The sequence below is a fragment of the Delphinus delphis genome, chromosome 1 (assembly GCF_949987515.2).
Source record: "Delphinus delphis chromosome 1, mDelDel1.2, whole genome shotgun sequence".
Taxonomy (NCBI): Eukaryota; Metazoa; Chordata; class Mammalia; order Artiodactyla; family Delphinidae; genus Delphinus; species Delphinus delphis.
Genome location: NC_082683.1, coordinates 87,770,424 through 87,794,077, shown reverse-complemented (window position 1 = coordinate 87,794,077; position 23,654 = coordinate 87,770,424). Strand labels below are relative to the sequence as shown.

At 37.1% G+C, this 23,654-nt stretch overlaps 1 protein-coding gene across 5 annotated transcripts; it reads right to left on the bottom strand.

The window, feature by feature from the left end:
* Positions 1-36: 36 nt before the first annotated feature.
* Positions 37-23,566, bottom strand: TRMT13 (tRNA methyltransferase 13 homolog). Of its 5 annotated transcripts, none has more exons than XM_060026199.1 (11): positions 23,319-23,560; positions 19,209-19,255; positions 19,055-19,121; positions 10,764-10,826; positions 10,519-10,588; positions 10,256-10,362; positions 9,739-9,906; positions 7,921-7,993; positions 3,789-3,863; positions 559-991; positions 37-232 (listed from the first exon to the last, which is right to left on the bottom strand). In XM_060026199.1, exons 1-11 carry the CDS (start codon positions 23,463-23,465, stop codon positions 37-39), a joined length of 1,446 nt encoding a protein of 481 aa, XP_059882182.1. In that variant the 5' UTR covers positions 23,466-23,560. The 5 variants fall into 5 exon arrangements, with proteins under 5 accessions (XP_059882182.1, XP_059882191.1, XP_059882198.1 ...); XM_060026208.1 differs by having other exon boundaries at positions 23,350-23,556; XM_060026215.1 differs by lacking the exon at positions 9,739-9,906 and having other exon boundaries at positions 23,319-23,559.
* Between the last annotated feature and the right edge of the window lie 88 nt (positions 23,567-23,654).

Sequence of the window (23,654 nt, the reverse complement as noted above, 5' to 3'; positions counted from 1 at the left end):
GGTGGAAGACAGATGTTGTTCAAAATTTCTTTTCCATTAAGCAGTTGTTTCTGGTGATGAAGAATGATTTGGTAAAGCAGTTAACAATACATTTTCCAAAGACACCAGAGGGTCTGTATAGTACTGTAAAGCGGGATTGAATCCTTTCTGCTGTAAATAGTTGATTCGGCCTTGGTCAATCAGCAATTTACAAAGATGCCCTATTTTCTTCTTTTCTTCAACATTAAGAAACCTAAATTGAATAAACACACACAACACATTGTTAAAATTCTGTAAAACCTTATAACAAATTATTTTAGTCTTATTCATTGATAAGCTGCTAAATAACCCACAACATACTATGTGCTATGTCCCATGCTCCCAAGATATGTTTTATTAATGCCACAGTTAAAGTGTGTATATTTTAACTTATTCTAAAATTAGTAAAATATATGTATATTTTTTTTAGTAAAATATATTTTCATGAATGAATTTTTGGTAATATTCATCTAAAAATAAAGTATAGTAATAATAAAGTATTTCTGCCCTAGTGTTGTGCATTTCAAAGTAGTCACTTACCCAGGCAAACTCTCAGTGCTGTCATCTGTGATTCTGTATCCTCCATCATCATGCTCTTCACTGCCATCATTCTGTTTATCTTTTCTTTTTGTGGAGATATTTGAAGCTTCCAAAGATGTTTTTTGCATCCCACAAGTCGCCCAACTACTCATTCGCTGGAAATAGTGGAATTCCACTGCTCCAAGGCCTAGAGCCCTGAAATATTCTTTGCCCACATAATGTCTCCAATCACACCTGTGGTGACAACAGAGTGCAATAACAATGCCAGCCACAGGGGTCCACTTCTCTGGGATATTTTTTTCATTTCCTTCCTTGGCCAAAGTGTTAATTTCTTTTTCTGTTTTATCATTCTTTACGCGTTTGGCTAAAGGTTCTTCATTCCTTTCCTCACAACTGGCAGCATAGGTTTCAACCAAACATCGTAATGCAAGATCTGCAAACACAATTATGTGGCCCCCCAAACCACATCATCTTTAAAAATAAGTAATTTTTACATTTATTAGGCAGTATGGTTTTTAAAAGCCCAACAAAAACTTACTTAGCTCTATACTTGTACTAATTCTTTCATGTATTATCAACTTTGTTCATATTTGCCCTTTTCTCATTATTGTACCATTTTCTCTAATGATTTATTCTGCATAAAGTCAACTTCCCCAAAAAAACTGTGTGAAGCTTAAGATCTAAAATTTGTAAAACTTTTTGTCCAACTAATCAAATTTGCTCTCATTTCTCCTACCCTTGTTAAGGAAACGACTTGTATAGAAAAAATTTATGTCTCTATATTTAACATTCCAGGGAAGTTTTGAGCTTAAAGAGCCCAAAGAAAGAAAGAGGAAAGGCATTGGCTAAGCATCTGCTAAGTTGATGTTAGGTGTCAGTCTTGAAATGTAAGATGTTCACAGCAAATAGTGAAGAGTTGAGAAGAGTGGAGTCAGAAGGTGGAAAGTAGGCCTTGCTGAGTAGTCTTACTATAGTTATACATTCATTCAGCAAATAGTTACTGAATGCTTTTCATGTGCAAGGCTTTGTGGATGTATGATGATTAATAAACACAAACTTAGAGAAAAGTGAACTCTATATTAAAATGAAAAATTTATAGTCCACTTAAAAACTAAACCAATGGATTTTTGATGATTATGATAATTTCCCACTGACGACTGCTATATTATTGACAATACCGGAAAGACTCCAAATATATGCTGTAAAATCCACATTTTCTGTCTGATTAGAATGTCACACTGTGTTTGATCAATCAAAAACATATGTATTTTTAAACTTTATTATCCCAAGATGTCACAAGTGAATAGTAAATGATCTGATATTTTACTAGTATATATAGTACAATATATGAAGTTAAGTCAACAAACTATCAGGAACGTGTTATTTGGAGAAGGCGATAGCTGATCTATTATTTTATAAACTATTATTTTCTGACAAGATATTCAGTCACTGTTTTACTTATATTGGAGTTAAGTAAATGGTTTTCAGAAATGGGGATAATCAGAAAAATTATTAAAAGAATGAAGTTATTTTAGAATCAGAAGGAGCTTTAGCAATCCATCTCAACCCCCTCCTTTACAGAGAACTTGAGGGACAAAGCCACGTACCTAGAAAGGGACAAGGAAACAGCACATTTGTGGCCAAGATTATTTATTCATTCAAATAATAAATAAATAAATAAATTCTGAACAAATTCATTCAGAATTAGATATATAAACACAAAATTAATATACAATGAGCTCCAGATACGCAGAGGCAACTATGATAAACACTAAGGAGGAGTATCTTATTTAGGGAGGTTCCCTGAAAGTGGTGACAATGAGCTGAAGAAGGAGTAGAAATTGATCAGTTTAGAAATGGACACATTATAGTATACGGGAAGGGTTAGAATGTATAGACCAATAGATATAGAGGCAGAAAGTGTCAAAGAGAGGAAGGCAGAGGCCAGATTAAGACTAGGATGTCATGTTAAAGAGCTTAGACTTTAAGGTGTAGGTGACTGGGAGCTACTGAATAGTTTTAAGAAGGGGAAAGACACATTAGGTGTGTGGAAGATGGGTCTGAGTATTAGTATTTAAAGGACAAGTAGTGGAAAGACACCATGAGATATACAGAAAGAATGGCACAGATGTAGGGGAAGAACCAGGAAAGAATGTCACAAAAGAGAAGAAAACAGAATTTCCAGAAGGGTAAGCAACAATAGCAGAGATTTTTCATTAAGATGATGATAGAGTGATGAAGGGAGAATTCAGATAGAGTGAATCAAGGAGGGAAAAAGTGTGTGGAACAATGAGAAATGGCCAGTGTAGATAAGATTTCTGAGAAACTTGGGTTAGATGGGTAGGAGTAAAGGAGCATTTTTTGTTTCCTCCCCAGGATAGAACTGGCTTACTTCAGAAGGCTTTTATGAGAGTTAAATGAGACAAGGTACGTGAAAATCATCTAAAAACTATGAAGGACAACACATATATAATACTTAAAGTCATCTCCAGCCAACTTGAATAACTCTTATGGAGGCTCCAAGTTCCCCATATGGGTAGACATGAAATTAGCGGAAGCCAGAAGAAGATATAACAATAGTTAACATTTATTGAGCACTGATATGTGCCAGACACTTTATATGTAAACTGGCAAATTATATGTTGTTATCCTCGTTTTACAGACGAGATAACCAAAGCTCAGAAAGGTTAAGTAATCTGCCAAGGTTATACAGCAAAGTTGAACCCTGTACTATCTGATTTCAAAGCCCATGTTCTTTCTACTTTATCATGCTACATCCGATGGATCCAAGTGGTAAGGCACATCTTAATGTTTCCATTTTTGTTTTCCCTAGAATCCTGATACATAATCATCTTCTAGTGGGAGAAGTTTCAGAGTCCTTCCCAAGCAACTCCTCTAAAAAAATGAGTAGCTTCTGGGATAGAATCATACAGTTTCTATAAATGGTTTATTTCCTTTTTGGTTGAAGTATAACCCAACGAACTTTAAGGTTCCATATGACACAGTATTTACACGTAAAACTCTTTAATTCATCCTGCAAAATGGCCAAAATGAGCAGATAAGTAGGAAAGCTCTAAATCTGATATAATACAGGGCCAGTGCTACTATGAAGATTAATCAGTTGCAAACAAAGGATAAAAACTACTGAAAAGAGACTCTTTAAATATTTGAGACCATGTTAAGCTAAAACTTAATGTGTTCGTCTCGACATTATTAGTATGTTTACATACCTGTTGCCACACCACACAGATGTTTTCCAATTCCTACCACAGGTAGTTTTTCTTTGCTTAGCAAAGGAATCTTGTCTGAAATAAAAAGAAATGAGAACTAAGTTAGCTCTCTTGTGAATTAAGGCATTAAGTGGCCTCCCAAAGAGAGAACTAATTAGAATCTTTGAATTTTAGGGCTGAAAGAGACACAGACAAAAAATTCTCACTTTATAGCTTAGGAATAAGAGTCTCAAAGATGTAGTGACTTGATAAGTAACACAGATGGCTACAGACATAGCCAGAATCAGAGTTAAAAATTTTTCTGTCTTCCTTTTCTTCCCACCTCGCCCCCAGCTGGTTCTTTACTCCCGAGTTAATTTCTTGACTTTTAGGCCAATGCTATTTCTTCTATACTGACTCAGGACTTTACCCTGTAGAAGCCTTATTTTGCTAAATATTATTACCCATTGATAAAAGGACTCAAAAGTTTCCTTACTAGATTTATTTTGCATAACTAATATATATGATAAATACATATAATACAACCGACACTTTATATTATAGAATACTATATTCAATATTATAATCAAACTAAAGATATAGCTTTCATTATATCTTGATAATCAAGGATAAGATATTTTAGCTTTCACACTGTTCTGAATATGAATAAAAGAAAATATTCATAATAGTAGTATAAAAGTAAAATAAAAAAAGACATCTACAAGGTAATGCAGTAAAATGTAGTATATCACAGTTATGGCTTCCATTTTTTCCTCCCTATTCATTTTCCTTTTTCTAAGATTCTGAAATGAAAAGTATGTTTCCCCCTACAAATCCAGCTACAGCGCCCAGCACAGTGAATTGTCCAATGGAGGTCCTTAGTAAATATTTCAAATTCTTTGTTGCTTGCTTTCAGATGATATCACATACTAGGAGAAGAAATTGGTACCAACTGGAATAGTTTGCCTGTGTAAGGTGGTTCAAGAAACTTATCCTCAATCAGGGTGAAGAGAAAGGTTGTCTAAGAAAGCCCTTATGGAATTGGGGGCATCAGGAACCTTGGAAGTAGAGCTGAGTTAGTTACTGATAACAGAGTGTGCCTGCACAAAGTCTATTTAACAAGTAATCAGATCCTCATCTCATAGCCACCTGGTGACTACCTCTTTACCAACTGGTGGAAAACTGTAGGTTAATTCTCTCAAGCAAGTAAAACAGGAGGTCACTGGGTTGAAGGATAATAGGAAGTTCAAAGTTGAAGTGTGGTAAAATAGCAGGATTAAGTGAGTATGCGTATAGATTAAGCTCTTGTCACTGGGTCCCAGAATGTTGGTAATCAGACCTTTACCCTCTAGGCAGGTGATCAGAAGAGTCTTTTCTGGGGAACCTGACCAGCCCAAGAGGAAAGATCATGTTCTAGACAGGTCATTCCAAACTGGAGCTCAGAGTCAACAACTCCACCTGAAGGCTCAGAGCTCTTAGTCCCTCAGTCCTCACTATGAACACACCATCAAAAAGCACAGATGTTTGAGCAGAGCCTCTAAGTTGAAAGAGACAGACCAAAACAAATGGAAAAGAGCAACTTAGTGAAAATACAATATGAAGGGAGGATACTTCTAAAAAAAATCATTAATATCCTCACAAAGATAGTATAATTATGAAAAAAGAACAGGTTACAAAGATAAATTCAGAGAAAAAAAATCTTAGAAATTAAAACTATGACAGAAGAAATTAAGTTGAAGAAATCTGAGAAAGTATACAAAAAAGGCAAAAGATATAGAACAGAGAAGTAAAGTCAAGAAAAGTAGAGAACCATTCCAGGAGGTCTAATAACTAAATCATAAAAGTTCTTCCATTAAGGGAGAAAAGAAAAAATGGAGCAGAGAAAATTATGAAAGAAAGAATGCAAGGAAATTTCCCAGAAAGCTGAGAATACTGGAATCTCTCAATCAGGATTTCTCATCCTTGCCATTATTAACTTTCAGCCCCAATAATTCTTTGTTGTCGGGAGCTATACTGTACCTTACAGGATATTTAGCAGGTCTCTGGTTTAGCAGGCTCCCTGGCCTGTATCCACAAGATGCTGGCAGCATGTGCATTCTTAGGACAACGAAAAATGTCTCAGACATTGTCAATGTTCCCTGAGGGCCAAAACTGCTTCTAGTTGAGAATCACTGCTATACACAAAAGAGTCCATCAAGTGCCCAGTACAACAGATAAAAATATAACTACATCAAGACACATCACTGTGAGAATTTACAACACTGAGGACAAAGAAAAGAACCTATAAATCTCTGTAAAGAAAAAAGCAGATGACACACAAGGGATCAGGACTCAGAATGGCACTGAACTTCTGAACAACAATACTAGTGGAGTAATAGTTTCAAAATTCCTAGAAATAGAAATACCCAGACAAATCAAGTGTAAGGGTAAAGTAAAAGATATTTTCAGACAATGCAAGGTCTCAAATTTATCTCTAATCCAATTGTTTCTCAGGAAGCTATAGGAGGAGGTGCTTTCCCCAAAGACAGTAAATCCATAGAGGAAGATATGTGATAAGATGTGGAAAAATAAATCCCAACCTAGGAGAGTGAAGGGAATCCCCAGGATGAAAATGAAGAGAATTTTAAGGTTGACAGTTGTGCTCCAGGAACAGAGGGCACCCAGTCTACGTTGGAATGTATCTGAAGGATCCAGGAGAGAATTTTTCAGGAAGATAGAAACTAACAGAATACTTGGTAAATGTATTAAAACAAATACAAATTTTAAAGTTATACCTTTTTGTTTAAATTGAAGTATAGTTGATTTACAATGTTGTGTTAATTTCTGCTGTACAGCGAAGTGATTCAGTTATACATATGTATATTTTCATATTTTTTTCCATTATGGTTTACCAGGAAATACTGAATATTCCCTGTGCTATACAATAGGACCTTAAAACAAACACATTTTTAAAAGACCAAGTAAACAAAATTTTAAATTAACTATTAACTCAATAAACAAATTTTATTTACTACAGGGGCCAGCTGTGGTTTGCATCACAGGGCTGAATTTAAATTAGCAGAAGAGGTTGCTGGCATATGTTTGCATTATTTTCATTTTATTTATTTTTTAAAATTTATTTATTTATTTTTGGCTGCATTGGGTCTTCGTTGCTGCGTGCGGGCTTTCTCTAGTTGTGGCAAGCAGGGGCTATTCTTTGTTGCGGTGTGTGGGCTTCTCATTGTGGTGGTGGCTTCTCTTGTTGCAGAGCACAGGCTCTAGGCACACGGGCTTCAGTACTTGTGGCTTGCGGGCTCTAGAGCACAGGCTCAGTAGTTGTGGCACACGGGCTTAGTTGCTCCGTGGCGTGTGGGATCTTCCCGTACCAGGGCTCGAACCTGTGTCCTCTGCATTGGCAGGTGGATTGTTAACCACTGTGCCACCAGGGAAGCCCATATTTTCATTTTAAATAATATGAAAAACTATTTTTTTTTTTTTTTTGCGGTACGCGGGCCTCTCACTGTTGTGGCCTCTCCCGCTGCGGAGCACAGGCTCCGGATGCGCAGGCTCAGCGGCCATGGCTCACGGGCCCAGCCGCTCCGCGGCATGTGGGATCTTCCCGGACCGGGGCACGAACCCGTGTCCCCTGCATCGGCAGGCGGATTCCCAACCACTGCGCCACCAGGGAAACCCAAAAGGTACAGAAAGGGCATTAAAGAGTATGACTGGTGTGTGTGTGTGTGTGTGTCTGTGTGTGTGTGTGTGTGTGTGTGTGTGTGTGTGTGTGTGTGTGGCAGAGAACTATCTCATTTCTGTAATAGTTTAGCTAAAGTCATGTTAACTATAGGCAGAAGGCTAGTGTATGGTATGAACAGACTCAGTAATTAATTTAAACAGGATAAAGAAGCAACATAAGGACATATTCTCAAAACTTTTAAGCTATTCCCTAGTATGATACTTCATTCCTAGTTGATACTGAAAAACAATTTCTTAAAGTTTCAACCCTAATTCTATTTATATTTACCTAAATGTTAGATATAACATTCTATATTAACAAAGGATTAATCTCTGTTTTCCCTGAAGCAGTGTTCTGTGGGATTGGATTTCTAAGCAACCCTCAGAGTTTGAAATTTCTATGATTTATGGACGAGCAACTGCAAGTTATGCAACTTACTCAAACACAGGTGCTGAATATCAATTTGAAGTCTCTCAAACACTGAATTTTTCTTTCTGTGTTTGCCATCTACCTGCGCAAATAGAACATTATTATAACAATGCCTTTTATGTAAAAAAAGAACAAAAGCTTTATGAAAAAAGATTTCTATTTGTTTTCAAAATTCACAGCAAATAATTTTCCATCTTAGTTTTTAGTGTTTAAAAAGTAGAATTGTTAATTAAAAAAATTTAAGATTGTATATTCTGTGATGAAAACTCCAAAATAACAATATTGTACATCTTTATAAGACTTGAACATTTTATAAATTATTATGTACACATTATTTCCTTTAACTCTAAAAATTCCCAATTCACTGATGAAGGAATTAAGGTTCATAGATAATAAATAGCTCTACTTCAACAGCAAGTTCATTCAAAACTGAACTCATTATTTCTCCCTCCAAACTATTTTTCCCTTTCCTTCTTCTGTATTCCCTATCTGAGGGAAGCACACCACTTAGTCACTTAAGGCACAAAAGGTCACCAGAAGAACTCCTCTTTCACACTTAATGGATAACAAGTCACCAGGTCTCGGGGCTTCCAACATCATAACATTTCTCACACTCTTTCATTCCTCTCTATCTCATTGCAACATCCTTAGCTCTGGCCCATTTCTTACCTGGATTACTGGATAATAATGATCTTATTATTAATCTCTCTAATTCAAGGTTCACACTCTTCTGACACAGCTTCAATGGTACTGCTAGGAGGAACTTTTAAAACCCTTTTCTATTTACTTCACTAATTCTTATATATTCTTTCAATCTCCTCTCAGCTACCACCTCCTCCAGGAAAACTTCAGTGACCCACACTAGACTGAGGCTGGCACTCTATCTTCACACTCCTATAGCATCTGGTACTTATCACTATCATAAGACACTTAGCATACTGAGCCAAGATACTTATAAGTCTGTCCCATTAGATGTAAGCTTCCTGAAGACAAGAATTAAATCTTGTTTCCACTGTACCCCCAGCTTGTAGCAGGATAAAGTCAAACTCCTCCCTTCGCATAAAATATGAGCCCTTCCAGAGTCTAGGCCTCCTCTCCCATCTCATCACTGCTGAACTCTACTTCGCACCATGGACTTCCATCACACAGAAATGTTTCCATGCCTCCCTGCCGTTTCAGGCATTTAGTTACACTCTTCTTGCTTCCTAGAATGCTTCTCAAACCCTGTATCTAGCAAATACCCACTTTTCAAGATATAGCTCAAGCACCACCTTTTCTGTGTAGCCATTCACCAGCCCTTCTCTGCAGTAAAACTTGTCACTCCCTCCTTTGAACCTACACTGCTGTACTCTGTATGACCTTTTTTCATATTTTAACCCTTTTCTATAATCATTTATCTGTTTGTCTCTTCTTTCCAATATAAGTAACAGAACATAGGGACGTTGTCTTATTTGACTTTACCCAATATCTATTAAGGTGCTCGTGGTATGCTCAATAAATGTTTACTGAACAAATAGTTGGTAAGTTTCAGATGTAGGTTAGGACTTAAGACTTTTAACTCCTAGCTTGAGCTTGGCTCTTTCCACATAATTTCTTGTCTCTGTAAATATTTTAAGAACTCAGATCAATGAACTATCAAAATTTAGATTAAAAAATTTACCTTCAGTTTAAATCATCAATATAATTAGAATAAAAAGCTATAATCAAATAAACACAAAAAAATTCATTTTCTTTAAGAGGCCTGTTTCTGAGTATCATTTTTTTTTTCCAAACAAGAAAAGTGCAAACAAAGTTTGGTTACCAATAGACTACAATGATTTCACTTACCTTGAATCTTGTGGTCACCTTTTCTACTAGGATGAAGTGAACTTTTTCAGCATCTTTTAAGGCAATATCAACCCAATGAGATAATTTTCCCTTTCCTGCTCCAAACTCAACAAAGCATCTTCTTGGACCAAGTAACTTTAATTTTTCAATGTTACCTAAAATAGAAGCCTGCAAACTTCACGAGATTATTTTATAAACTAGAGCAAAAACATTCGGCTCAAATGGGAAAATAGCAAGATAATTTCTATATAGGGCAGCATGTTCACACTGATAATTTTTGTTTGGCTTTAAAGCTTTTCTCTTGCTTTTAAATATTTAACATGTAATACTCAGAACCATATCCATTCCAAGGATTTTTATATATTTTTATATACATTTTTTGAAATGGGGATTCTGTACCCTGAAAGATAATCTAAACAAAATCTCATTAATAACTATATTTAGAAACAACAGAATGTTAGCTTTGACAAATGAACAAAAAGGCCATTTTTAGTAGCGTTACTATGGCTAAACATACCTGCTGTTTCAGATGTTTGGTAGCAGAATCACCGTTTTTAGGGTCATTAAGGGCATCATGCAACGCTGGATGGGACATAATTTGATCTTTAAGTGTAGAGTTCAAACCTGTGCCAAATAAAAGCACAAAAGCTTAAACAACCAAACATGAAACCATAGGGCTCTAAACAATGGTAGTAATATCTCTTAAACCACAGTGGAATTAACTCATATACCACCTAATTATTCTAAAAAAATTTAACTTGCAAATTTAGGCAGACTTACCCTCACTTGCTTTTCTCAGTTTCTTAATTAAGTTTTCCATCTGCTCTTCAGAGAGAAAAGAAATTGGAACCTATATACAAAAATGGGGCGTGAGCTGGTCTGGGAACTAATAAATAACATTGATTCTATAAGAAAATGCACTCTAAATCAAAATAGTTAATTTATTCCAAAAATTGGAACACAGCTTATTTACAGTGTGGAGATGATCATAAATACTTTGTAAAATTAAAAAGTCAAGTACTTACTAATTGTTCAGGTATTTCTGTTTCATCTTTTAAGCCTGCATTAATATCTTGAATAAAGAAGTCCTGAATAAAAACAAAACCAAACCATAACAATACCGTTATTAACGTGACGAGTTCACAAAAATTAAGCTGAAAAACTGATCCGTGCCTTCTTCCAATACTTTGTACCTGCCATCCTCCCTTTCTCCCGTTCATTTATTCATTAAATAATTACTGAGTGACTACTATGGTCCTTAACTTGCTTTAGGTGCTGAGGATTTACCACAGTGGAGAATAGTACAGACAAAAATCTCTGTGTTCACGGATCTTACATTCTAGTGAGGTGGCTATGTGAATAAATATTTATAGTCTGAAGAAATTCATTAGTAATTTTTATTAAAGTTTTTACCTGTCTCCAGCATAGACTGAGGACTGTGTCATTTTTGCTAATGGTTAAAGCAAAAACAAAGACCCAACTACAAATGGCTGTTTATCAGATAGGCAGCAGGGCCAAAAGCAGAGATAAGAAAAAATATTACAATGGTTTAGGTCTGATTTCTTCTATTTTAAAATACTAATTAAAATAGAAATGTCCTGTGATATTATGTTGTTTAAATTAACATAGTGAGATATTTATAGTCCATTTTCAGAGAGAGAGACCCTAGGTAAGGATCTAGATTAGCATTGTCCAATAGCACTTTCTGCAACAATGAAAATGTTCTACATTTACCCTGGCCAACTTGGTAGCTATTAGCCTTGAAATACGGCTAGTGTGACTGAGGAACTGGATTTTCAATTTTATTTAATTTCAATTGACTCAAATTTTAATAGTTACATAGCCATAGTTAATGGCTAGTGGCTACCATATTAGACCACGTAGATATAGATGAATGAAATAGCACAATTTTTACAAATTCTGTTTTGAAAGTGAAAACAACTCCTGGGACATTATGCATAGCAATGGGCTTTAGTTACGCAGATAAGAGAAAGGTAACATGTGGATTGTATGCTGCTACCTTTACCTATATGGGTAATAACGGAAACCAGTGATTAAGTGGAACAGGTGAAGAAAGCAGGTATTAGAATATTTTGTTGGATGACTGGCAAAACCATAAGAGAAAATTAACTATAACTATTAGTAAACAAACGAGTGATAAGATTTTACCTGGGTTTCATGTTATACATAGTGTACTAAACACTGTTCTGCATTTCCTTCCTCTTATCTCGTCATCCCACTACTTTTCTCCCCTTCCTTTCCACTGTGTCCCAGCATGCAATGGAATCTGTGCAGGGGTATTCCATTTTTTTTTTTTTTTTGCCCATGCCATGTGGGTTGTGGGATCTTAGTTCCCCAACCAGGGATTGAACCCAGTCCACTGGCCATGAAAGCACGGAGTCCTAACCACCGGACCACCAGGAAATTCACAGGGGTATTCCATTTTTAATAAATTCATTTCTTCTCTCAAACTGTTTCCAGAACACGTATTCAACCTGCTTGCTTTAACTAAAGACTGACACTTAGGTAAGGAAGATAACCTCCATGCATACCTGAAAGTAAAGGCAACATTCTTTCTTCTTACTGAGGGGCTAACTGGGGTAGTCATCACTTTTCTTCTACATGTTTTTTTCTTTCTCTTTTTTTTTAATTGGAGTATAATTGCTTTACAATGTTGTGTTTCTGCCATACAAGGAAGTGCATCAGCTCTATGTATACCTATATCCCCTCCCTCTTGTACCTCCCTCCCACACCCCCCCATCCCACCCATCTAGGTCGTCACAGAGCACCAAGCTGAGTTTCCTGTGCTTTATTAGCATGTTCCCACTAGCTATCTATTTTACGCATGGTAGTGTATGTATGTCAATCCTAATCTCCCAATTCGTCCCACTCTCCCCTTCCTCCCCTGTGTCCACATGTCCATTCTCTACGTCTATGTCTCTATTCCTGCCCTGCAAGTAGGTTCATCTGTACCATTTTTCTAGATTCCACATATATGAGTTAGTATACGATATTTGTTTTTCTCTTTCTGGCTTACTTCATTCTGTATGACAGACTCTAGGTCTGTCCACATCTCTACAAATGACCCACTTTCGTTCCTTTTTATGGCTGAGTAATATTCCATTGTATATATGTACCACATCTTCTTTATCCATTCACCATTACACATTTAGGTTGTTTCCGTGTCCTGGCTATTGTAAATAGTGCTGCAATGAACATTGGGGTGCGTGTGTCCTTTTGAGTTATGGTTTTCTCAGGGTATATGCCCAGTAGTGGGATTGCTGAGTCATATGGTAGTTCTATTTTTAGTTTTTTAAGGACCCTCCATACTGTTCTCCACAGTGGCTGTATCAATTTACATTCCCACCAGCAGTGCAAGAGGGTTCCCTTTTCTCCACACCCTCTCCAGCATTTATTATTTATAGATTTTTTTGATGATGGCCCTTCTGACTAGTGTGAAGTGATACCTCATTGTAGTTTTGATTTGCATTTCTCTAATAATTAGTGATGTTGAGCATCCTTTCATGTGCCCCTTGGCCATCTACATGTCCTCCTTGGAAAGATGTCTATTTAAGTCTTCTGCCCATTTTTTGATTGGGTTGCTTGTTTTTTTGGTATTGAGCTCCATGAGCTGCTTATATATTCTGGAGATTAATCTTTTGTCTGTTGCTTCAATTGCAAATATTTTCTCCCATTCTGAGGGTTGTCTTTTTGCCTTGTTTATGGTTTCCTTTGCTGTGAAAAAGCTTTTAAGTTTAATTAGGTCCCATTTGTTTGTTTTTATTTTCATTACTCTAGGAGGTGGATCCAAAAAGATACTGCTGAGATTTACGTCAAAGAGTGTTCTTCCTATGTTTTCCTCTAAGAGTTTTATAGTATCCAGTCTTACATTTAGGCCTTTAATCCATTTTGAGTTTACTTTTGTGTATGGTGCTAGGGAGTGTTCTAATTTCACTCTTTTACATGTAGCTGTCCAGTTTTCCCACCACCACTTATTGAAGAGGCTGTCTTTTCTCCATTGCATGTTCTTGCCTCCTTTGTCATAAATTAGGTGACCATGTGTGTGTGGGTTTATCTCTGGGCTTTCTATCCTGTACCACTGATCTATATTTCTGTTTTTGTGCCAGTACCATACTGTCTTGATTACTGTAGATTTTTGGTATAGTTTGAAGTCGGGGAGCCTGATTCCTCCGGCTCCATTTTTCTTTCTCAAGATTGCTTTGGCTATTCAGGGTCTTTCCATACAAATTGTAAAATTTTTTGTCCTAATTCTGTGAAAAATGCCATTGGTAATTTGATAGGGATTGCACTGAATCTGTAGATTGCTTTGAGTAGTATAGTCATTTTCACAATGTTGATTCTTCCAGTCCAGGAGCATGGTATATCTCTCCATCTGTTTATGTCATCTTTGACTTCTTTCATCAGCGTTTTATAGTTTTCTGAGTACAGGTCTTTCGCCTCCTTATGTAGGTTTATTGCTAGGTATTTTATTCCTTTTGATGAGATGGTAAATGAGATTGTTTCCTTAATTTCTTCCAAGACTGAACCAGGAAGAATTAGAAAATATTAGCAGACCTATCACAAGTAATGAAATTGAAACTGTAATTAAAAATCTTCCAACAAACAGAAGTCCAGAACCAGATGGCTTCACAGGTGAATTCTATCAAACATTTACAGAAGAGCTAACACTTATCCTTCTCAAACTTTTCCAAAAAATTGCAGAGGAAGGAACACTCCCAAATTCATTCTGTGAGGCCACCATAACCCCGATAGCAAAACCAGACCAAGATATCACACAAAAAAGAAAATTACATTGATGAACATAGATGCAAAAATCCACAACAAAATACTAGCAAACAGAATCCAACAACACATTAAAAGGATCATACACTATGATCAAGTGGGATTTGACCCAGGAATGCAAGAATTCTTCAATATATGCAAATCAATCAATGTGATGCACCATATTAACGAGCTGAAGAATAAAAAGCATATGATCATCTCAATAGATGCAGAAAAAGCTTTTGACAAAATTCAACACCCATTTATGATAAAAACTCTCCAGAAAGTGGGCACAGAGGGAACCTACCTCAACATAATAAAGGCCATATATGACAAACCCAAAGCAAACATCATTCTCAATGGTGAAAAACTGAAAGCATTTCCACTAAGATCAGGAACAAGACAAGGATGTCCACTCTTGCCGCTCTTATTCAACATAGTTTTGGAAGTCCTAGCCACAGCAATCAGAGAAGAAAAGGAAATAAAAGGAATACAAATTGGAAAAGAAGAAGTAAAACTGTCACTGTTCGCCGATGACATGATATATACATAGTATACAAAGAAAATCCTACAGATGCCACCAGAAAACTACTAGAACTAATCAATGAATTTGGTAAGGTTGCAGGATACAAAATTAATGCACAGAAATCTCTGGCATTCCTATGCACTAACAATGAAAGGTCAGAAAGAGAAATTAAGGAAACAATCTTCTACACATCTTTATGTAAAAATATTTTTCTTTTTAAACTTATGCCATTTGTCCTACTAGTTCTCACTTGGGAGGCATCTGGAAATGTATGGGGATATTTTGTTCTCAAAATGACTGAGAGGTGTTATTGGGAGACAATTATCTACAGGTCTCTCAATTTTCTGTAAGTCTTATAAGCAAAGGCATTGACCCCCCTCTATTCTAGACTATCTTTGCAAGGACATTTGTATACCAATCAATCTTGGAAGATAGAAGTAGTGTCTCCTTCTAGAGCAGTGGCAGGCCTGCTTATTGTACAATACAATAAAGAAATGTCTACTTATGGAACAAAGGTGAGGCAGGTTTCCTTACTGCTCATTTAAAAAGATGTATTTCCTAAGCTTGGCCTTCTTCAGCTATGACACAAGCTGTGCACAAACATGTGCAGCATCCACCAAGACCACTTCAACTTGAGGGCACTTAGGGAACAAAGGGAGTTGATGCAGACAAGAAGCTCACATTGCTTGCTGTGCAGCGAGTAATAAAGCCCTTTGTCTCTGACCCAGGAGTCTCATATCTCCTTCCAGCATCCACAATCCTATGGTAGGCTAACTTGTTAGCTTGAAAATAAGATTAAATTTCAAATCCTTCATACTTCTTGACAAGGGCCTTTGTCATCTTCCACTCAGAAGCCAGGAATTCTAAAAACAGGGATGCTCTCAAGTGCACAGGATAGGACTGTCCCACTCGAAATGCCAAAAGCCCCCACTGAGAAACAGTGGGCTGTTAAACATCTTCTAATTCTCCCAGCAGTTGTCAACTATCAATCTGTTGGTCATTATCCAATATTCATTAAGAACTTTGACACCAAGCTGTTCTTTCCACTAAGTTCAGCCAATTTGACTATGTTTTCAAGGCATCCAACAAACAGCTCTGCTTGACCTTTTTAATTCTAATGACCTTTGCTCCACTTTGGCAAACTACTTTCAGGGGGCCTCTAGATTCTGGTGTTACTATGAACCATTTAACCTCTGAAACCTTAAACTTCATTAGCCCATTCTCTGACTATAACTTTGTACTATGTTAGTACAAAGTATAGTGATTCTCTTGTTCCTAATCATATTCTTTCACCTTTTAAAGAGTTTCACCTTTTAAAGAGTCTATTTTTTTCTCAGCTAATTTCTGGCTTCCCTTTCATGCCACCCAGTCTGGACACTCAGTACCATTGTTATCATTATCTTTCACAATCTGGTTCTCTGTCAAACCCACCCTTACAAAACCGAATGCCTGCATTAATATGACGTTTTTTGGGGTTTTTTTGTCTTTTTTTTTTTTTGCGGTACGCGGGTCTCTCACTGTTGTGGCCTCTCCCGTTGTGGAGCACAGGCTCCGGACGCGCAGGCTCAGCAGCCATGGCTCACGGGCCTAGCCGCTCCATGGCATGCGGGATCTTCCCGGACCGGGGCACGAACCCATGTCCCCTGCGTCGGCAGGCAGACTCGCAACCACTGCGCCACCAGGAAAGCCCTAATATGACTTTTAACTCCCAACAGTTTGAAAGTTAAAACTGCTGAACACTGCTGAAGCAAAGCTCCTCAGTCATTTGGACTGGTGCCAGTTCAAATTCAGTATCTCCATCAGTCTGACTCTCAAAGATGCCTAGCAATTATTCTGCATAACTCTAATTCTAAACTTTTACCTCTCTCCTCAAATCTCCTACTATACCATCACCTCCCTTAATCACCTTATCTCTTACTTCAGCAAGGAAGTGTAGCTATCAAATGACATCTTTCTCAATTAACCTCCTGTCAGCTCAAATTTACCTGAACTGATATCCATCTTATACTACTTCCCATCTACGTAAGTGGAAGAGCTATTTCTTCCCTTCGACCTCTATTTTGTACCCTATTTCTGCCTGCTTCCTGGGGAGCCTCACACTAACAGTGATGCCCTCTTCTATTTCCAACTTCTTCTTCTCTACTGGCTCATTACTCTAAGCATACAAATAAAACTCTTTTCTCCCATTTTATCTATCTATCTATCTATCATTTATTTAAATTCATTTTTTGGCCACACCGCGCGGCACATGGTATCTTAGTTACCTGACCAGGGATCGAACCCATGCCCCCTGTATTAGAAGCGTGGAGTCTTAACCACTGGACTGCCAGGGAAGTCCCTCCCATTTTAAAACACACTCCTTCTGTCCTACCTTCCTCTCTGACTGCTATTCTACCTCTCAAGTTCCATTCATAGACTAGTTTCTTAAAAGAATAGTTGACACTTAAGATTTCTACTGCCTTGTCTTCCATTTACTCATGTATCATTTCAGTCTGATTTCTGCCCACTCCACTCTATTTAACATGCATTTTGCTAAACTCTTTGATCTTTAACAACTGCCATATAGCCAACCCAACGGATTCTTTTCTGTCCCTACCTTACTTGACTCCACTGTGATGCTAGACATAGCTGATCACTCGTTTCTTTTAGGTGTCAGTGTCACCTAGAGCTCTGTCCTTGGTCTCATGCTCTAATTCCTGTCTACCTCTCATCTTCTATTCAGCTCTCCCCTTGTATTTCATACTTGTCATGTGAGTTACCCATGTTTCCTTCCTTGTCTGGATGACTCTCCTTTGACCTTTAGGTCTCATCTTATGACATTCCTTCAGAAAAGCCTCCTTGACTCCTTTCCCATCTCTCTAAACCCCTATGTCCTCTCCCAAAAGGGTTAGGCTCTTCTCCTTTATTCTTCCATAGCACTCTGTACTTAATCTATTTTAACACATATAATATTGTATTTTCTATCCCTTCCACTAGATTTTCATGTTATTTTAAGCAGGGTGCTTGGTACAATGTCTGGCGTAAGTGCTCAATTAATATCTATTGAATAAACAAGTCCCCCAACTTCCCCCCAGTTCTAACTAATCTCTTACCCTGGGTAACTTAAAAATCCAAAGCTTCACCTATGATCTGTATGTATTTGACTTCTGAATCTTTATTACTCGCCCAACCCCTCTACTGAGTTTCGGACTCACATATCCAACTCCGAATTTCCAATCAGTCAACAACTTTTATTGATTCTGCTACCTAAATAATTCTTGCATTTATCTATATTCTTTCCATCCTCTTTAATTCAGTCTCTTATCATGTCCTACCTGGATTGCAGCAATGCCCCCCTCACTAGACCTTCTGATTGCAAGCCATCCTCCCACATTGCTCTAAGAGATAAATCTGACCCCACCATTTCCTCACTTGCAATCTTTCAATGGTTCCCTGTATCTTTTAGAATGAGTACAAGTTCCTTGAAAACCTCAAGTGGTTTCTCAATTTCTGCCTCTGCACATATAGTTCTTTCCACTTAGAAAGATTCTTCTTTCTTTTCTTTGCCAAATCAAGACTTAGCTCAAGTGTTATTCCCTCTGGGAAGCCTTTCTTGACCCCTTGGATTTAATTTTAATGCAAGTATGTGCTCTTATCACATGTGTACTTACTTCTTTCATTGAACTTATTAAATAATGCCCATTATTTACAAGTTACTTACCAGTCTCAAGTAATTTCCATGAAGGCTGGGATCATATTTTATTGAAATGAATTTAGTAGGCACTAAGTAAATATTTTTGAATAACTAAACTGTGGAATTATTCTCTGAATACCACTCTTCTTGCATAAAATTCTGTTATCTCAATTAGGAGTCTAAGTGGATTCACAATCTGATGTCTTATATACACTCAAATGTATTTGCCATATTTAAGCCTCCTTGTTAAAAATTCACATTTGTAATCTACTAAGTATATATAAACATTACATACCACACATTTCACCATTCAGTTTTACTGATCAAACACTTACAGGTTTTGGCTTCTCTCTTGAGTTACATTTTTTCAAATGTTTTGCTAGTTGATCTTCATATACTGTGCTAAATTTAAAGAGAAAATTATTTAAAATAAGACTGTGATAATCACTGTTTCCAGCACAGAAAAACCCTTCTCTGACCCATACTTACTGTTTTGGATCTAAAGGACACAGGATTCTTTTCCGAGCATTTTCTTCCTAATTAAAAAAAAAAAAAGGCATATTTATTTGAATAAAATATCAAGATACTAGATACAACTTCACTGTAATCATAAGCTTATGCTATCCCAAAACAAGGTAAGGAAACCTTACAAGGACATTAACAAAACACTGGCAAAATCAGGTCATAGAGTTTAACAACAAAAATCTCCAGTGTCATGTGATATCACCTCATACCTGTCAGAATGGCTATCATCAAAAAGAACACAAATAACAAATGTTGACAAGCATGTGGAGAAAAGGGAACCCTCCTACACTGTTGGTGGGAATGTAAATTGGTGCAGCGGAAAACAGTAGGGAGGAATGTCAAAAAACTAAAAACAGAACTACCTCATGACCCAGCAATTCCATTTCTGGGTACAGATCCAAAAAAACCAAAAACACTAATTCGAAAAGATACATGTACCCCAATGTTCAAGGCAGCATTATTTACAATTGCCAAGATATGGAAGCAACCTAAGTGTCCATCAACAGATGAATAGATCAAGATGTGGTATATATATATATACATATGTATACACAAACACACACACACACACACACACACACACACACACACATATACACACAGTGGAATACTATTCAGCCATAAAAAGAATGGAATTTTGCCATTTGCAACAAAATGGATAGACTTGGAGGGTTTTATAGTAAGTGAAATAAGTCAGACAGGGAAGACAAATACTGTAGGATATCACTTATATGTGGAATCTAAAAAAATACAACAAACTGGTTAATATAACAAAAAAAGAAACAGACTTACAGATATAGAGAACAAACTAGTAGTTACCGGGGGGAGAGGGAAGGGGGAAGGGGCAGTACAGGGGTAGAGGATTAAGAGGTACAAACTGCTACGTATAAAATAAATAAGCTACAAAGATATATTGTACAACACAGGGAATATAGCCAATATTTTATAATCATTATAAATGGAGTATAACCTTTAAAAATTGTGAATCACTGTATTGTACACCTGTAACATATAACACTGTACATCAACTACACTTCAATTAAAAAAACACCTTTGGTGTAGCTCGTTTATGTATATCTGAGCAAATAATGCTTTGGACAACCAGGGTCTATAGCTTCAAACACGTTATAGAAAAGGCCTACATATGGAATTTTGAATCTATGACAGCACTGACTATAATATACACTATTATTTTAGGTATTACTAAGAAAGGAAAAATGTTGCCAATTTAAATTATAACATGTCATTGATTTTAAGAAGCATTCGAATTTCAGAGATGTTAAAATGTGAAAAAAAAAGTAAAAAAAAAGTATCTCAGAAACAAAGAAAGACAGATCTTCCTCAACTTATGATGGAATTACAACCTGATAAACCCATCATAAGTTGACATATCTTAAGTCAGTAATGCATTTAATACACCTAGCCTACTGAACATCGTAGCATAGCCTAGTCTACCTTAAATGTGATCAGAACACTTATATTAGACTACAGTGGGCAAAATCATCTAACAGCCTATTTCATAATAAAGTGTTGAATATCTCATGTAATTTATTGAATACTGTACTGAAAGTGAAAAACAGATGGTTGTATGGGTACAGAATGGTAGTAAGCATATTATTTGTTTACCCTCATGATAACGTGGCTGACTTGAAGCCCTGGCTCCCTGCCACTGCCCAGCAGTGCATATCGCTAGCCCCGGAAAAGATGAAAATTCAAAATTCAAAGTACACTCTCTACTGAATGCCTACCGCTTTTCCAACATCATAAATCCAAAAAAATCATAAGTCGAACCATTCATTGTAAGTTGGGGACTGTCTATATGGTATTTTAACCATTTGGTATGTGGCCTTACTCTGCTAGCTTTGCAACTTTTTAGTATAGAAGAGTTACATCCTGTTCGTTTCTAAGTTACACGGATTTAACTACATATACTCAGGAAAAAAAAAAGGAATTAATAGTGTTGGCAAGTCTACCCAACACTGACATGAATCTGTATATAACAGGATAGCATAACAGTTAAAACCAAAGGTCAGCCAGACTACCTAGGTATGACTCCCAGTTCTATCTATCAGGCTCCTAACTATCAGCTCCTAACTCTACAATCTGAGGTAGTCTTACTGCCTCATCTGAAAGATGAGAATAATATATCTTGCCTCCTAAGGGTTGTAAAAATTAAGTGAGCTAATAGGTTAAAAAAACAAAACAAAACTGCTTAGCATGGTGCTGTTCATACAGTAAATGCTAAGTGTTCACGATTAGCATTAACAATTCCTTTTTCAGTTTATTTCAGTTCTGGTCTGCCTCCCAGCATATTCATGAAACTATGTACACAGAATTTCACGAACATGCTAAGAGACTTTTCAGTATCTTTTGAAAATATAGTACATTATTCTTCCCTATTTGCTGACTTGAAAGTCTAACCTCCATGAAAGAGAAGACTCTATACTAACCTCCCAAAGCTTAATGATAGAGTAGGGGAGAAAAGCACTTTTAACATTTATTATTTGGGTTTACAAACAGGGCTTCTCAACCTTGGCACTACTGATATTTCAGGTTGGATAATTCTTTTTCGTCCTGTCCATTGTAGGATGTTTAGCAGAATCTCTGGCCTCTCTTCACTAGAAGCAAGAAACACTCTTCAGTTGTGACAACCAATATGTCTTCAAACATTGTCTGGGGGTGCTAAATCAGCCCCATTTAAGAACCACTGGGTAAAACTGAGTACAAGTGATCTCAGCCATATATGACACTTAAGAAAAAAAAAGACGGAAACAATACATCCAATTATACCATAAATTACAGATTCAGTAGGATGCCCAAAATTGAAAACCAAATCATAGTCATGGAAACTGTTTCCACTTAGTGTTTTGCAGTCTTTTTTCAAGGGATTAATAACATGATGTCATTCCTCTCCAGGAATATGGATCACCCTGTAAGGATCTATTCATATTCTACCACTGTCACCATCTGCAGTCACCTCTGGGTGTCTGATTAAGGTGAAGTGTAAGGCCTTAGAGTGAGAACAAAATCCTCCTCCTATCAGAAAGTTCATTTTTCAATCAGGGGATGTTTGCTGGTGCTCTCAAAACCAGCCAATACAACAGAGAGTGTACTTCAAAGAGTTCCCATAAATCACAGGTCACTCACATTCCAAAACAAGAATAAGCTTGTTTCAGTACACTTCACCCTAGGCAAATATTAGCCAAATCAAAATATGAACTAGAGCTATAGCTATGAGGGACAGTAGGAGATGAAGGGATTCTGGGGTTATCTGTACTGGATATTGCCTAGAAGGATAAACCATCTAACAAAGAAAAATAATGTAAATAATACTGGACATTCAGAAGGCATAAAATCAGATGCTTGTCTCTTTGGTTTAATCTTTCTAAAACCTATTAAACATGCTCTTTTTCTATTAGCATTTTACTGTTCTTGATTTTTAAATTTCCTATCATATATATCCTAAAGAAACACACATACTAAAAATATGTTGTTTGACAATACAATCATAAGTATAATTGAACAAAAACTGTACACTTTCTGTTCTCAATTTTAAAAGGAGAGTCAATTCTTACATGTTTTTAAATCTTTCCTTCCCCTTTTCAGCAAAGTAGTTATTAGTTGCTTTCAAAAGACCGTACGTCTAAATAAAAAATTTTAAAAGTTTCTCTCAACCGCATTGACAAGAAGTTATTATCACTCACGGAACAATGAAAACACAATTAGTGAAACCTTGGGATGCTTCTTTGATCACTCTTCTTTCTAAACCACCATTTCCCATCAGGAAGGCGGAGAGTGAGCGGAGGGCAAGAAGCGGTAGTCTGCCGTAAAACTAAAATCTAGCATTACCATGAGTTGGTATCAAGATAAACGGGTCACTGCTGGCGCCTTACTTAGTACAAGAAAACACTGCACTTCACTACGGCTCATCATCTCTCCCTAGGGAGGCCAGGACTGCGTTTATCGCAGGAAAAGCTGGAAAATCCAGGGGACTGAAGCAGAAATCTGTCAGAGGGGAGGTGCCGGACCAGGAAACTTATTTCCGACTCTCGAGAGGGTAAGGCGATACCAGACCTCCGCGGCTCCAGCGTGTTCACCACAGAACCTTTTTCCTGCTGCCACCACCATCCTGCAGAAGCGCTTCTTCTTTTCCACATAGTAGCCACATCGCCCCTCTGCTGGAAAGCCAGTTCCGTGCGGCGTCGGCGCAGAAGCCGCCATAATTCAGGTCTCACTTTGGGTGGCAAGCATTGATCGGGTGAAGAGAAGAAAAGTTGTCAGGTTCTCTCGGGTCTCCTTCCCTTAACAAATATGTCTGCCTCGGGTCCAGCCACGCAGGATAATGCCCGGAACTACCGCCCCATCCGCCGAAAATAACCGGAAGAAGCTGATGGTGGCTGGCGAGGTCCA

Coding starts and splice junctions, on each gene's coding strand:
- TRMT13 (XM_060026199.1), bottom strand. CDS start 23,465: ATGGCGGCTTCTGCGCCGACGCCGCACGGAACTGGCTTTCCAGCAGAG. Junction 19,122..19,208: donor TGTCCTTTAGATCCAAAACA/GTAAGTATGGGT, acceptor CTTTAAATTTAG/CACAGTATATGAAGATCAAC. Junction 10,589..10,763: donor CAGAAATACCTGAACAATTA/GTAAGTACTTGA, acceptor TTTTGTATATAG/GTTCCAATTTCTTTTCTCTC.